Raw genomic sequence first — 14,323 nt, 5'->3', positions numbered from 1 at the left:
GAGAGAGAAGAGAGGAGAGAGAGAGAGAGAGAGGAGAGGAGAGAGAGAGCGAGAGAGAGAGAAAGAGAGGAGAGAGAGAGAAAGAGAGAGAGAGAGAGAGGAGAAAGAGAGAGAGGAGAGAGAGAGAGAAGAGAGGAGAGAGAGAGGAGAGAGAGAGCGAGAGAGAGAGAAAGAGAGGAGAGAGAGAGAGAGAGAGAGAGAGAGAGAGAGAGAGAGAGAGAGAGAGAGAGGAGAAAGAGAGGAGAGAGAGAGGAGAAAGAGAGGAGAGAGAGAGAGAGAAAGAGAGGAGAGAGAGAGAGAGAAGAGAGGAGAGAGAGCAAGATAAACAGAGAGAGAGAAGAGAGGAGAGAGAGAGAGAGAGAGATAGAGAGAAACAGAGAGAGAGAGAGAGGAGAGAGAGAGAGAGAGAGAGAGAGAGAGAGAGAGAGAGAGAGAAGAGAGGAGAGAGAGCGAGAGAAACAGAGAGAGGGAGTGTGCGCACATTTGGCAAGTCTTTACTGACAGAAAATGTAATTCCTTTTGTCTGCTTCACACTAAATGAAGTGAGAGCTACGGGACAAGTGCAAACCCTGCTTTGTAGACACTAGATACCAACCAATAATTGATTTCATTGGTTTGGAATGTGGGAGCATCCTCCCTCTTCACTCCCACTATCTCTGCAGTATACCTCCCCATGACCTGCCGATCATCACATATCCATCCTGATAGATCAGCTGATCGTGAACACACACACACGCAGACACACACGCACACAGAGACACACACACACACACACACGCACAAAGACACACACATACACATGAAAAGGCGTGCAAACACGCACATACTGTACACACACGCACGCACACACGCACACCACCGATTGCGCTGCCAAAGAATCCCTGTGCAACCACACACCACCTGTAATTACAATTCTCTATGCAACACACACCTACATCTGCAGGGCCAGGGAAAGGTTACACTCAGCTAATAGAGAACCCGATATATTGCATATTGAGACAGAACAGACATGGAAAGAGAGGGGGAAGGGTGGTACAGTTCGAGGGGGGGGGGGGGGGGGGTATGTATAGACAAAGGGGAGGAGAAGACTGTGATTCACCTGTTTCCATAGCATTCAGTAAAAGGTTCCATTCAGTAAATGCTGCCTGTTATGTATAAAGTATTTGATCTGCTCTGGTTGCACCTGACTGAGCTAACAGTGCCTGCAGCATGCCATAGGGTTCTCAGGCTGTGTGGGTTCCACAACAACCCATACTTAACCTCACAACATATCTGACCACCTTAACTAAGTAAACGCTCATTTCAACCTCCGATGGCCCGGTAACTTTCTCGACCACGAACAATTGGAGTGAAAGGTCATATTCAAGCCCACGATGGTGTACCCATACTAAATAACTCTCCAACATACAAAGGTTAATGCCTGGAGAGAGATGCCAGTATGGACTCTGAAACATTAGATTATTCTTTATTAAATTAAGCGTCTTTGATCTACTAGGGGAAATAATGAAACAAACGTGATCTGAGACCTTCCGTCTCACTACTCGCTCATGCAGACAGCAGGGCAGGGGAGCATTTTGTTTTCAGATAGGAAGAAATAAACCCCGTAAGGTGGTGCAGCTCCATTCAAGAGCAAAGCACATGAACATTCTCCTGGCTGGCACTCTGACCAGAGCTTCTATCAGATTCTCCTCTTTCTTTTGGCTCTCTCGCCCTTCATTTAACACTGTATCTATATGACCAGGGCTGGACAGTCAGAGAGGAAGGATGGACGGACTAATAGTTTTTTTTATACTTCCCAACATATTTAAATGCACAATTTCAAAGTTAGGCTGATCCTTCCGTGGGCCTAACCGAGATGTGATTGGGTTGAATATGTACATTATTGACACCATGTGTTAGTCCCACCCCTGTGTAGAGTTCATAAAGGCTGTCAGACAGTCTGAGTCCACTGTGAAGGAGAAGCACTCAGCCGGGCCATCTCTCGCTCTTTCTTTCTCCCTCTCCCTCTCCACTCTGCAAGTCAGTAGATCCCATTAGCATTCATCAACAGGGATAATGGGGCAGCGTTAACGACAGCTGTTTATTTAAAGAATAACTCATAAGGCCTTGGCGTTTATGGCTTGATAAAGAGATGCGATTTACAATAAGCTCTACATAATGCTCTGGGAAGTGCTTCCCAAGGGCCTGGATGGAAGCATTTGACACTGCTGTACTGTACAAGCAAAGCATGTGTGCAAATTTAGAGTACACAGAGGCATAGACACAGACAAACAAATCACATTCAACAAAAGTGAGCTATACTGTAGCATAGTTATAAATTCCTGCTGTTTTTAACAGGAATCTATCCCTTCCCATGTCTGAGGAAAGTGACCTATTTTAAAGGGCCAGTCTCTTGCTTCATGGCCACTCTAAAAGGCCAGTATATGTCCCAAATAACACCCTATTACCTACATATGGCACTACTTTTGACCAAAACCCTAAGTTTGTGCTATTTAGGGAATAGAGTGCCATGTGTGATGCAGGCCCAGTCGGTTGCTTCTTGAATGAACATGCTTCCTGTTTAAAGGGAGAGTAGAGGAGCCACACAACGCCTCTGTGTCCGTGTCTGACTGAACAGAATAGAACAGCATCTCTAATTCATAATAAGAGTGGGAAGGAAGGGCTGATTAAAAATGCATTATAAAGTGGCACTTTATACGAAATGGTTTAGGACACAGCGGAACGGAGTGTAAGTTGTTCAACAGACTGGGGCCCTCGTCCCAAATGGCCCCCTATTCCCTATATAGCACACTACTTTCGACCAGGGCTTTGGTCAAAGGGTGAGCACTATGTAGGGAATAGAGTGCCATTTGTTAAGAAGCCAGGGACAATTAAAAGGGCACAGAGGAAACTGTGAGGACACGATTAAAGCAACATTTCCGACCTTCAAAACAACAATTTAAAGATGATCTGTGAAACACTGTGCTTTTATGTAACATCTCAATATTAACTGATCTACTAAAGATGTAATGCAGAAATATTACCTCATTGAACCCAGAGTAAAAAAAAAAAAAGGTTGATTATTTAAGAGGAAGAATAACAGACATCAGATAAATACATCATGATAAACAAATAATTGCTTTAATTTCACTTATTTTATTTTATTTGTGTATGTTTGTGTGTGTGAATGTGTGTGAGTTTTTTGTGTGTGTGTGTGTGTGTGTGTGTGTGTGTTTGTGTGTGCGTGTGTGTGAGTGTGTTTTTGTGTGTGTGTGTGCGGGCGTGTATAGGTGTGTGTGTGCGTACTCATTATCTCCACTCAGCTTTGCCGATCATAACAGTGTGATGTTTTAATGAACCATATTTTTATCTCGGGCCTTGAGATAAAACATTGGCAACCACCCGGCCATCACTGAGAAACAAGGACAGATCTCATAACAAAGGGAGGGAGGCTGATTGCTAAGATGACAAAAACCCTGACAATGAATGTGATTTCAACCCAGGTAGAGATGCAACCTCCTCCGCTGAATTAAAACACATTGGGCAGTATACTGTAGGCAATAATACCAGTTGTATGTAGGTTCACTGTATCAACAGAGTGTTTAAACCAGCAATTCATTGAGGTGATTCTGGAGCCATCGCCATAAACGAGGAGCTTCCTCCAGCATCATAAAACAAGCCTCAACACTGATATTAAGATGCAATAAAAATATAATGCATACATCAATAGTGTAGGTCACAAACAGGGACTGCTACAGCAAGGCCCTCCATTTTCCTAACGCCCATCCTTCTCTACGCCCCAGAGCACTCAGGCTGCCACAGCCTCTAGTTAACCCAGAGAGGAGAGCCTGATGGTGGCGTTGGGATAAAGTGGAGTGGGCCTGACTGGTTTTTGGCTATGTTGCTGCTTGGCATGACTAGTGTGGAATGTGGAGGCAGGCGGAGCGTGTAAAGACACTGGTCTAATGCAGTAGGATGAATCCCAGAAGCCAATGCCGCCACCTGTTTAGGAATGGACCCCGTCATTCCACATCACTACTTTCCCTGGGAGGAGAAGAAATGGTGGAGAAGGTGGGGATGGGGGTTGAAGTGGAAGTCAGGAAGAAGGGATGGAGGGAGGAGGGGCAGTTGGGGTCTGTATTCTAATGTGGTTTCACCCATCAGCCTAGGCCAACATCACAATGCATGATGGAGGCTGGATGAAATGAGGAGTCAGAGGGCCTGAAAATTGGAGTACTGCTGGAGGTCCTTGCATGTGACAGCTCATCTGGGTCACAATGCAGCCGTAATGGCGGTGTGGACTCCAAATGGATGACTCTGTCAGTTATGCCTGGGCTGGTGGGAGCTCTGACTGAAGGACTGCTCCACTGGATCAGAAAGCTCCAGAAAAACAGCCCCCACTGGGAGAGCTGATTGGCTTCTCCATGCAAGATGGCTCTCCTTAATGATGATGCATAACCCAAGGCGGGATTGGATCCGGCAGGGCAATGCAAGGCAAGCTGGCCTACTCTATCTGGGTCTGCGTCCCAAATGGCACCCTATTCCCCTACTACATAGTGCACTGCCTTTGACCAGAGACCTATGGGCCCTTGTCAAAAGTAGTGCACTATGTAGGGAATAAGTTGCTATATTTGTTGCACGCCTAAGTGAGAGTCATGTCCTGTTTAAGTGATATGTGGTAGAAGTTCCCGAACAATTAAATCTATATAGGGGACCGATTAGAGTGGCAGCGGGTCTCAGTAATATGTAAACATGTTCATTTGATCCGTTCTGCCCTGTAATCACAGCCATTTTGGAAGCCTTTGTTTAGGCCTCTATAAGTGCAAGAGATTGAACACCAGAACCACTGAGCTCACGAGCAGTCCTTCTGATTGTAACAGTCTAACAGAGCAATTAATACATTTCATATATGCTAGCGCAACAATGTTATTTTGGTTATGTTAGAAAAAACTATTATAACACAATAGCATTTTCGTTTATTTTACTGTATGCTATATGTAAAAACCCAAACCAAAAAACACCACAATTCAGGGGATCAATCAATTTTAGTCGAGGAGTTTGTTTGTTACGACTATGAAACAGAAAGCATAAAGTGCATTCAGAAAGTATTCAGACACCTTCCCCTTTTCTACATTTTGTTAAGTTACAGCCTTATTCTAAAATGGATGACTTTTTATTGTTTCATCAATCTACACACAATACCCCATAACGAAAAAGAGTTTTGGAAATGTTTGCAAATGTATTACTAATAAAAAACAGAAATACCGTAATAACATACGGTTGAAGTCGAAAGTTTACATACACCTTAGCCAAATACATTTAAACTCGGTTTTTCACAATACCTGATATTTAATCCTAGTAAAAAGTCCCTGTCTAAGGTAAGTTAATTTCACCATTTTATTTTAAGAATGTGAAAGGTCAGAATAATATTTGAGATAATTATTTATTTCAGATTTTATTTCTTTCATCACATTCCCAGTGGGTCAGAAGTTTACATACACTCAATTAGTATTTGGTAGCATTGCCTTTAAATTGTTTAACTTGGGTCAAACATTGTGGGTAGCCTTCCACAAGCTTCCCACAATAAGTTGGGTGAATTTTGGCCCATTCCTCCTGACAGATCTGGTGTAACTGAGTCAGGTTAGCTGGTCTCCTTGCTAGCACACGCTTTTTCAGTTCTGCCCACAAATGTTCTATAGGATTGAGGTCAGGGCTTTGTGATGGCCACTCCAATACTCTACTCCAAGCCATTTTGCTTTGGAAGTATGCTTGGGGTCATCGTCCATTTGGAAGATCCATTTTAAGTGCATCAGTCCCTCCTGCAGAAAAGCACCCCCACAACATGATGCTGCCACCCCCGTGCCTCACGATTGGGATGGTTAACTTCCTGACTGATGCTCCAATATATCCACATAATTTCCCTCCCTCATGATGCCATCTATTTTGTGAAGTGCATCAGTCCCTCCTGCAGAAAAGCACCCCCACCACATGATGCTGACACCCCTGTGCCTCACGGTTGGGATGGTGTCTTCGGCTTGCAAGCCTCCCCCCTTTTCCTCCAAACATAACGATGGTCATTATAGTTCTATAATATAGTTATATTTTTGTTTCATCAGTACGATCTTTGTCCCCATGTGCAGTTGCAAACCGTGGTCTGGCTTTTTTAAGTCTGTTTTGGAGCAGTGGCTTCTTCCTTGCTGAGCGGCCTTTCAGGTTATCGTAGGACTCATTTTACTGTGGATATAGATACTTTTGTATCTGTTTCCTCCAGCAAGGTCCTTTGCTGTTGTTCTGGGATTGATTTGCCCTTTTCACACCAAAGTACGTTAATCTCTAGGACACAGAAAGTGTCTCCTTCCTGAGCGGTATGACGGCTGCGTGGTCCCATGGTGTTTATACTTACGTACTATTGTTTGTACAGATGAACGTGTTACCTTCAGGCGTTTGGAAATTGCTCCCAAGGATGAACCAGACTTGTGGAGGTCTACAATTTCTTTTCTGAGGTCTTGGCTGATTTCTGTTGATTTCCCCATGATGTCAAGCAAAGAGGCACTGACAAAAGGTTTGCCTTGAAATACATCCACAGGTACACCGCCAATGATGCCAATTAGCCTATCAGACACTTCTAAAGCCATGACACAATTTTCGGGAATTTTCCAAGCTGGTTAAAGGCACAGTCAACTTAGTGTATGTAAACTTCTGACCCACTGGAATTGTGATACAGTGAATTATAAATCAAATAATTTGTCTGTAAACAATTGTTGAAAAAATGGCTTGTGTCAAACACAAAGTAGATGTCCTAACCGACTTGCCAAAACTATAGTTTGTTATCAAACATGTATGCTTCACTCCACCAATCAGGCCTTTATGGTAGAGTGGCCAGATGGAAGCCACTCCTCAGTAAAAGGCACATGACAGCCCGCATGGAGTTTTGCCAAAAGGCACCTAAAGACTCTCATACCATGAGAAACAAGATTCTCTGGTCTGATGAAACCAAGATTAAAACCTTAGGCCTGAAAGCCAAGTCTCACGTCTGGAGGACACCTGGCACCATGGTGGTGGCAGCATGCTGTTGGGATGTTTTTCAGCGGCAGAGACTGGGAGACTAGTCAGGATCGAGGGAAAGATGAACGGAGCCAAATACAGAGAGATCCTTGATGAAAACCTGCTCCAGAGCTCTCAAGACCTCAGACTGGGGCAAAGGATCATCTTCCAACAGGACAATGACTCTAAGCACACAGCCAAGACAATACAGGAGTGGCTTCGGGACAAGTCTCTGAATGACCTTGAGTGGCCTAATCAGAGCCCGGACTTGAACCCAATCGAACATCTATGGAAAGACCTGAAAATAACTGTGCAGCGATGCTCCCCATCCATCCTTACAGAGCTTGAGAGGATCTGCAGAGAAGAATGGGAGAAACTCCCCAAATACAGGTGTGCCAAGCATGTAGCTTCATAGCCAAGAAGACTCAAGGCTATAATCGCTGCGAAAGGTGCGTCAACAAAGTACTGGGTAAAGGGTCTGAATACTTATGTAAATGTTATATCAGTTTTAAAAATTTTATACATTTTCAAAAATATCTAAAAACCTGGTTTTGCTTTGTCATTATGGGGTGTTGCGAGTAGATTGATGAGAGGGGGAAAAAACTATTTAATCCATTTTAAATTAAGGCTGTAACGTAACAAAATGTAGAAAAAGTCAAGGGGTCTGAATACTTTACGAATGCACTGTTTGTGTGGAAATTAGTTTCGGTACAGGTCAAGTTTAGATTCAATTTTGTGGCAATTATCAGGGTGATAATCAACTGGGCACAGCATCCTTCACTGTCAGGAGAAGGAGCGTAGCAGGCCCTACTGTCGGGAGGAGGCGCAGCGGGGGAGAACTGCTGAAAAAATGACATGCCCTCTTAAAACTAGTTATAACTCCACTTCTGTTTGTGACATTAAGATTCAAAACAACTGCAGTGTGTTATATTAACTTATTAAGGAAAAGTCAAGGACGGAGGGGGGAATAATTCAAAATGGCGGAGAAATAAAACAATTCAATTCATGAGTAGTCCAAATGAGTGCTTTAGCGGTTGTAGTGATGAAACATCTAATATTCATTCATATGCAGTAACAGACAAATGCCTAGCTGCAAACTTATGTCTCACTCTCTCTCCCCGTCACTCTCTCTTCTTTCCATCTCTTTTTGTGGCGGAGGATCATTTAAACACCTCCCACACAGTCCCAGCAGCCAGGCGACTGATGTATTGACAGACAGGCAGACAAGGAAATAGCAGAAGCGGCAGGAAAGTGTGAAAGACAGAGATGGAATAAATACTTTCCCATCGAGCGAGGATCGAGAGCTACTTGGCCCACACCTTCAAGGTCATTTATGAGCTCCACAGAGACTGTCTGCCATTTTATTTAAGTTCCACTTTTTCAAGCGCCCTTTTCCTTTTTCTTTCATCCTTCAGTAGGAAGACCAGTCAGTCAAAACGAGAGACAAAAAAAACAGACATACTGTAAAACAGAAATACTGCAATGTTGGACTCTGAAAGCGCCATTGAAAGCACAATGTCATGTAAACGAACACAGAGGTAAGGGCCAGAGTTGGTTGGCTGACGGAACATCAATAATGTAGATGTTGTTGTAACACTAGGGTTAGGGCCAAAGTTGGCTGGATAGTTGTTCTAGTTTTCTATTACTGTTTGTGTGTTTGTGTGTTTGTGTGTGTGTGTGTGTGTGTGTGTATGGTCCTACCTGATCCTGTCTGTCCAGCCAGCGGTCCACCATGGGGTGGTTGGCGCTGAGTGAGGAGCGGGCAGTCTCTCTCTGGAACTGGGTGGCCCAAACTGCTGAATCACGTGGGAGACTCCGGTACGCATCTAAATCCTTACCATGCACACGGAGGAGAGGCAATGTTTAACACCATATTTTGATGCACAGTACATGCAGTATACCGTAATTAAACAATAGCATTTGATTGATACACAGTATATGCTGTATACTGTACTACACCAATAGTATTTGATTGATACACAGTACATGCAGTGTACTGTACTACAACAATAGCATTCGATACAAGTCCACACACAAATCCTAATTTTCCCTGCAGACATGGAGAGACAACGTTTAACACACAAAGTCACACTATAATAATCTGTTAGTATTCACACAAACACACAAGAACATACATTATATTGTACATGTACTACGTCTCCAAAGTATGATGAAGTGCACATCGTCCAGCGCTACATTGCGCTAGGCAATTCCATGCTGACAAGACAGATGAGATTGTGATGCTGTTAAATAGCTGTAATGTGATTGGCAGGTAGTCTAGCTTATCTTGGCGATGAGCCACACACTGATACAGTCCATTCCTATCCCAGTACACACACACGTGCTAAATTATTGTCACTAATAGCCTGGACACGTCACCGGGAGCCGCTTGGCGCCTTGGACCACAGCTTAGCTCTACTATCATATTGAGTGAGCTTCCAAAATGGCACACTATTCCCAACATACTGCACCTACCTTTGACAGGAGCCCTATGGGTAGTGCACTGTTTAGGGAATATGGTGCCCTTGGTACGCAAAGAGAATTAAGAACCTCTCGAAAACATTTCCTGTGAAGGTGAAATCAAACACCCACGGGCTATGCTAATTAGATCTCCATTTGTTTAAGTTTATAGAGCAAACACAGGTAGAGAGAGGGGGTCACAGTCCAGACAGACATGTCAGGCCAGTCTCGGCCTAGAAAACCTACAGACCAAGGCTGCTGTTGGCTTCAGGCAGCACATGTGTTTGTGTGTGGTGCCTGTCCTTGTGTGATACCGCTAGTAGCTACAGACTGTCAGACCAGTCTAGACCAGCGTGGCCGACCCACAGCTGCTCCGTCACTATGTCGGTAGTCACGAGTCATGACGGCAATCAAATTCCACATGACCGTTTAGTCACGGTAAATAGGCTTCTCCAAGCTCTGATGCTGCTGACGGTCATTAGATACCTACCAAACTTGCAACCTCCCTGGTACTCAGCACTCTATTGTCCTTCTAATCACTCTGACATCAATGCAAATGGCAATGTTGCACAACATTTCAATACACTACACAATTACAGTGCCTTCGGAAACTATTCGGACCCCTTGACATTTTGTTACGTTACAGCCTTATTCTAAAGCTGATTAAATAAAAGCAATTTCTCAGCAATCTACACACAATACCCCATAATGACAAAGTGAAAACAGGTTTTTAGACATTTTTGCGAATGTATTAAATATAAAAAACAGATTTACAAAATGATCCATACCCTTTGCTATGAGACTAGAAATTGAGCTCTGGTGCATGCTGTTTCCATTAATTATCCTTGAGATGTTTGTAAAACTTGATAGGAGTCCACCTTTGGTACATTCAATTGACTGGACATGATTTGAAAAGCCACACCTGTCTTAATAAGGTCTCACAGTTGACAGTGCATGTCAGAGCAAAAACCGAGCCAAGAGGATGAAGGAATTGTCCGTAGAGCTCCGAGACAAGATTGTGACGAGGCACAGATCTGGGGAAGGGTACCAAAAAATGTCTGCAGCATTGAAGGTCCCCTAAGAACACAGTGTCTTTCATCATTTATACATGGAAGAAGTTTGGAACCACCAAGACTCTTCCTAGAGCTGGCCACCCGGCCAAACTGAGCAATCGAGGGAGAAGGGCCTTGGTCAGGGTGGTGACCAAGATCCCGATGATCACTCTGACAGAGCTCCAGAGTTCCTCTGTGGAGATGGGAGAACTTTCCAGAAGGACAACCATTTCTGCAGCAGTCCACCAATCAGGCCTTTATGGTTGAGTGGCCAGACGGAAGCCACTTACCAGCCTCAGAAAATGCAACCCAAATAAACGCTTCACAGTTAAAGTAACAGACACATCTCAACATCAACTGTTCAGAGGAGACTGCATGAATCAGGCATTCATGGTTGAATTGCTGCAAAGAAACCAAGGACATCAATTAGAAGTGTCACGAACCGTCTCGAAGTTCGAAACAAAAAGGGAGGCAACGTGGAGATAATAAATATTTTTTGTTACTCCTTAACTAAAGTAAACTAAATACAATTAATAATGGTGTGTGTAGTCGATAATCAATAGTGTAAGTGAGTGGTTGCCTGCATAAATGTGATAATGAGGGGTGTTGAAGGTGCCAACACAAACAAGCAAAACAGCCACAAGCAAAATCTATCAGTGTGTCTGCATGGAGAGTCTCCTCAATTAATGGGGAAGTGGTGCATTTACCCTGGGACACACCCGAGCCCAGGTGTGTCCCATGTCGCTGACGACCCTCCCAGCTCCGCCAGCCGACATCTTAATAAGGAAAACAAGAGCAAAGAGAGAGAATACGGCAGACAGAGTGGGAGGGTTGTCACAGAAGAAGAGACTTGCTTGGGCAAAGAAACACCAGCAATGGACAATAGACCGTTGGAAATCTGTCCTTTGGTCCAAATTTGAGATTTTCAGTTCCAACCGCCGTGTTTTTGTGAGACGCAGAGTATGTGAACGGATGATCTCCGTATGTGTGGTTTCCACATGAAGCATGGAGGAGGTGTGATGGCATGGGGGTGCTTTGCCGGTGACACTGTCAGTGATTTATTTAGAATTCAAGGCACACCTCCAGGCTGTGTAAGGACTATTTGACCAAGAAGGAGAGTGATGAAGTGCTGCATCAGATGACTTGGCCTCCACAATCAACCGACCTCAACCCAATTGAGATGATTTGGAATGAGTTGGGCCGCAGAGTGAAGGAAAAGCAGACAACAAGTGCTCAGCATATGTGGGAACTCCTTCAAGACTGTTGGAAAAGCATTCCAGGTGAAACTGGTTGAGAGTGTTCAAAGCTGTCATAAAGGCACAGGGAGGCTACTTTGAAGAATCTAAAATATATTTAGATTTGTTTCACACTTTTTGGTTACTACATTATTCCATATGTGTTATTTCATAGTTTTGATGTCTTCACTATTATTCTACAATGTAGAAAATAGTAAAAATAAAGAAATTGAATGAGTAGGTGTGTTCAAACTTTTGACTGGTACTGTTACGGCTGTCGTCGGAATAAGACCGAGGTGCAGCGTGGTAGGCGTACATTTTCCTTTAATTTTAAATGTTCCACCAAAAAACAAACAACTCAACGAATGTAAAGCTAGTAGTGCAAAACCATGCAACACAAAAATACAAGATCCCACAACAGAAAGTGGGAAAAGGGGCTGCCTAAGTATGATCCCCAATCAGAGACAACGATAGACAGCTGCCTCTGATTGGGAACCATACTCGGCCAAAACCAAAGAAATAGACAATAAAGAATGCCCGCCCTAAATCACACCCTGACCTAACCAAATAGAGAAATAAAATGGCTCTCTAAGGTTAGGGCGTGACAGGTACTGTACATTATTTAGTATATATAAAAACAAGATTAAATCAAGAATAGTCTGATGGGTGACAATATAAGCCTATCACTTGTGAATTATATATTATCACTTATGTATGATGCCCAGCTTAAGGCAAGAAACAGCAAATGCCTTTTTTGTGTGACTTTTTAAAATCATAGTCATATACCTCATGTAGCCTAGCCCATAGGCCTATATGTTCAGATAATATTTGTATCACAACGAAAGTGGCCAAATAACTTCTTAAAATGAAGCACATTAATCCGCTTTACAATGGCTGTACAGCCTGACTGGCATACACATGCAGTGTGTACGTTTCATGTTTGGGGAAGATCATTTTCACATAAAAATGCACCTTAAATAATCGCATTTGCGGTCCCTTTTGAGAATGGTGTTTTCCTGCTAATGGAACATTTGTGCTCATAGCCTACCGCGGTGTGTGGATAGTTTATCAATGTCCTGATCTGTTGTGTCAGGCTCATTGCTTAAAACAGTTTTTTTCATGCTAGTGGTTGTATTAATTTGGGATCTATCGCATCCCACAACTGTCCCAGACTATGTTTAGAATACTTATTTCTCGCACAGAATAGGTAAACTTTTGTACTATGGGGGATAGTAAATTGACATAGGCTAGGGCTTTTGCAGTTCGCTAGGCCTATTCATCCTATTGGCTGACGAAATGTATTAAAAATCAGAACATATAGCCCAACGATTGTATCACAACTAAAATGACAACTCTAAATGAAGCATTTAGGAGTATACCTGTTTCTTTGTTCACAGCTCATAGCTCAGTTTACAGAATAGCCACATGGGCTTCAAATCGTTTGGAGAAAATATCCTTGATATTTTATTCAGCTCTGTTCAATTGTATCCTTCATACTTTTAAATAATATAAAATAATACCACAAAATTCTAAGCAAATCTTGTCTGCTAAATGAACTAGTGTAACCCACAGCTGAGCTAAATGACTATCGCCCCGTAGCACTCACTCCCGTCATCATGAAGTGCTTTGAGAGATTATTCAAGGACCATATCACTTCCACCCAACCTGACACCCAAGACCCAGTCCAATGTGCTTCCCACCCCAATAGCTCCACAGTAGACGCAATCGCAATCACACTGCACACTGCCCTAACCCATCTGGACAAGAGGAATACCTATGTAAGAATGCTGTTCATCGACTACAGCTCAGCATTTAACACCATAGTACCCTCCAAACTCGTCATTAAGCTCGAGACCCTGGGTCTCGACCCCGCCCAGTGCAACTGGGTCCTGGACTTTCTGACGGGCAGCCCCCAGGTGGTGAGGGTAGGAAACAACATCTCCACCCCGCTGATCCTCAACACTGGGGCCCCACAAGGGTGCGTTCTGAGCCCTCTCCTATACTCCCTGTACTCCCCATGCACGCCTCTAACTCAATCATCAAGTTTGCAGACTACACTACAGTGGTAGGCTTGATTACCAACAATGACGAGACGGCCTACAGGGAGGAGGTGAGGGCACTCAGAGTGTGGTGTCAGGAAAATAACCTCACACTCAATGTCAACAAAACAAAGGAGATGATCGTGGACTTCAGGAAACAGCAGAGGGAGCACCCCCCCCCCCCCCCCCTATCCACATCGACGGGACAGTAGTGGAGAAGGTGGAACGTTTGAAGTTCCTCGGCGTACACATCACGGACATACTAAATTGGTCCACCCACACAGACAGCGTGGTGAAGAAGGCGCAGCAGCACTTCTTCAACCTCAGGAGGCTGAAGAAATTAGGCTTGTCATCAAAAACACTCACAAACTTTTACAGATGCACAATCGAGAGCATCCTGTCGGGCTGTATCACCGCCTGGTATGGCAACTGCTCCGTCCACAACCGTAAGGCTCTCCAGAGGGTAGTGAGGTCTGCACAACGCATCACCAGGGTCAAACTACCTGCCTTCCAG

At 43.9% G+C, this 14,323-nt stretch overlaps 1 protein-coding gene across 5 annotated transcripts in view; it reads right to left on the bottom strand.

Annotated features, from left to right (window-relative positions):
• Positions 1-14,323, bottom strand: part of LOC139420411 (partitioning defective 3 homolog) — a 546,201-nt gene that overhangs the window by 309,348 nt on the left and 222,530 nt on the right. For all 5 annotated transcript variants that reach the window (XM_071170491.1, XM_071170488.1, XM_071170486.1 and 2 more), the window contains exon 5: positions 8,725-8,856. In XM_071170491.1, coding sequence (XP_071026592.1) covers positions 8,725-8,856 — 132 coding nt within the window. The remainder of the gene's footprint in view (positions 1-8,724; positions 8,857-14,323) is intronic.

Source organism: Oncorhynchus clarkii, chromosome 11 (assembly GCF_045791955.1).
Source record: "Oncorhynchus clarkii lewisi isolate Uvic-CL-2024 chromosome 11, UVic_Ocla_1.0, whole genome shotgun sequence".
Taxonomy (NCBI): domain Eukaryota; kingdom Metazoa; phylum Chordata; class Actinopteri; order Salmoniformes; family Salmonidae; genus Oncorhynchus; species Oncorhynchus clarkii.
This window is presented reverse-complemented; position numbering and strand designations above follow the sequence as displayed.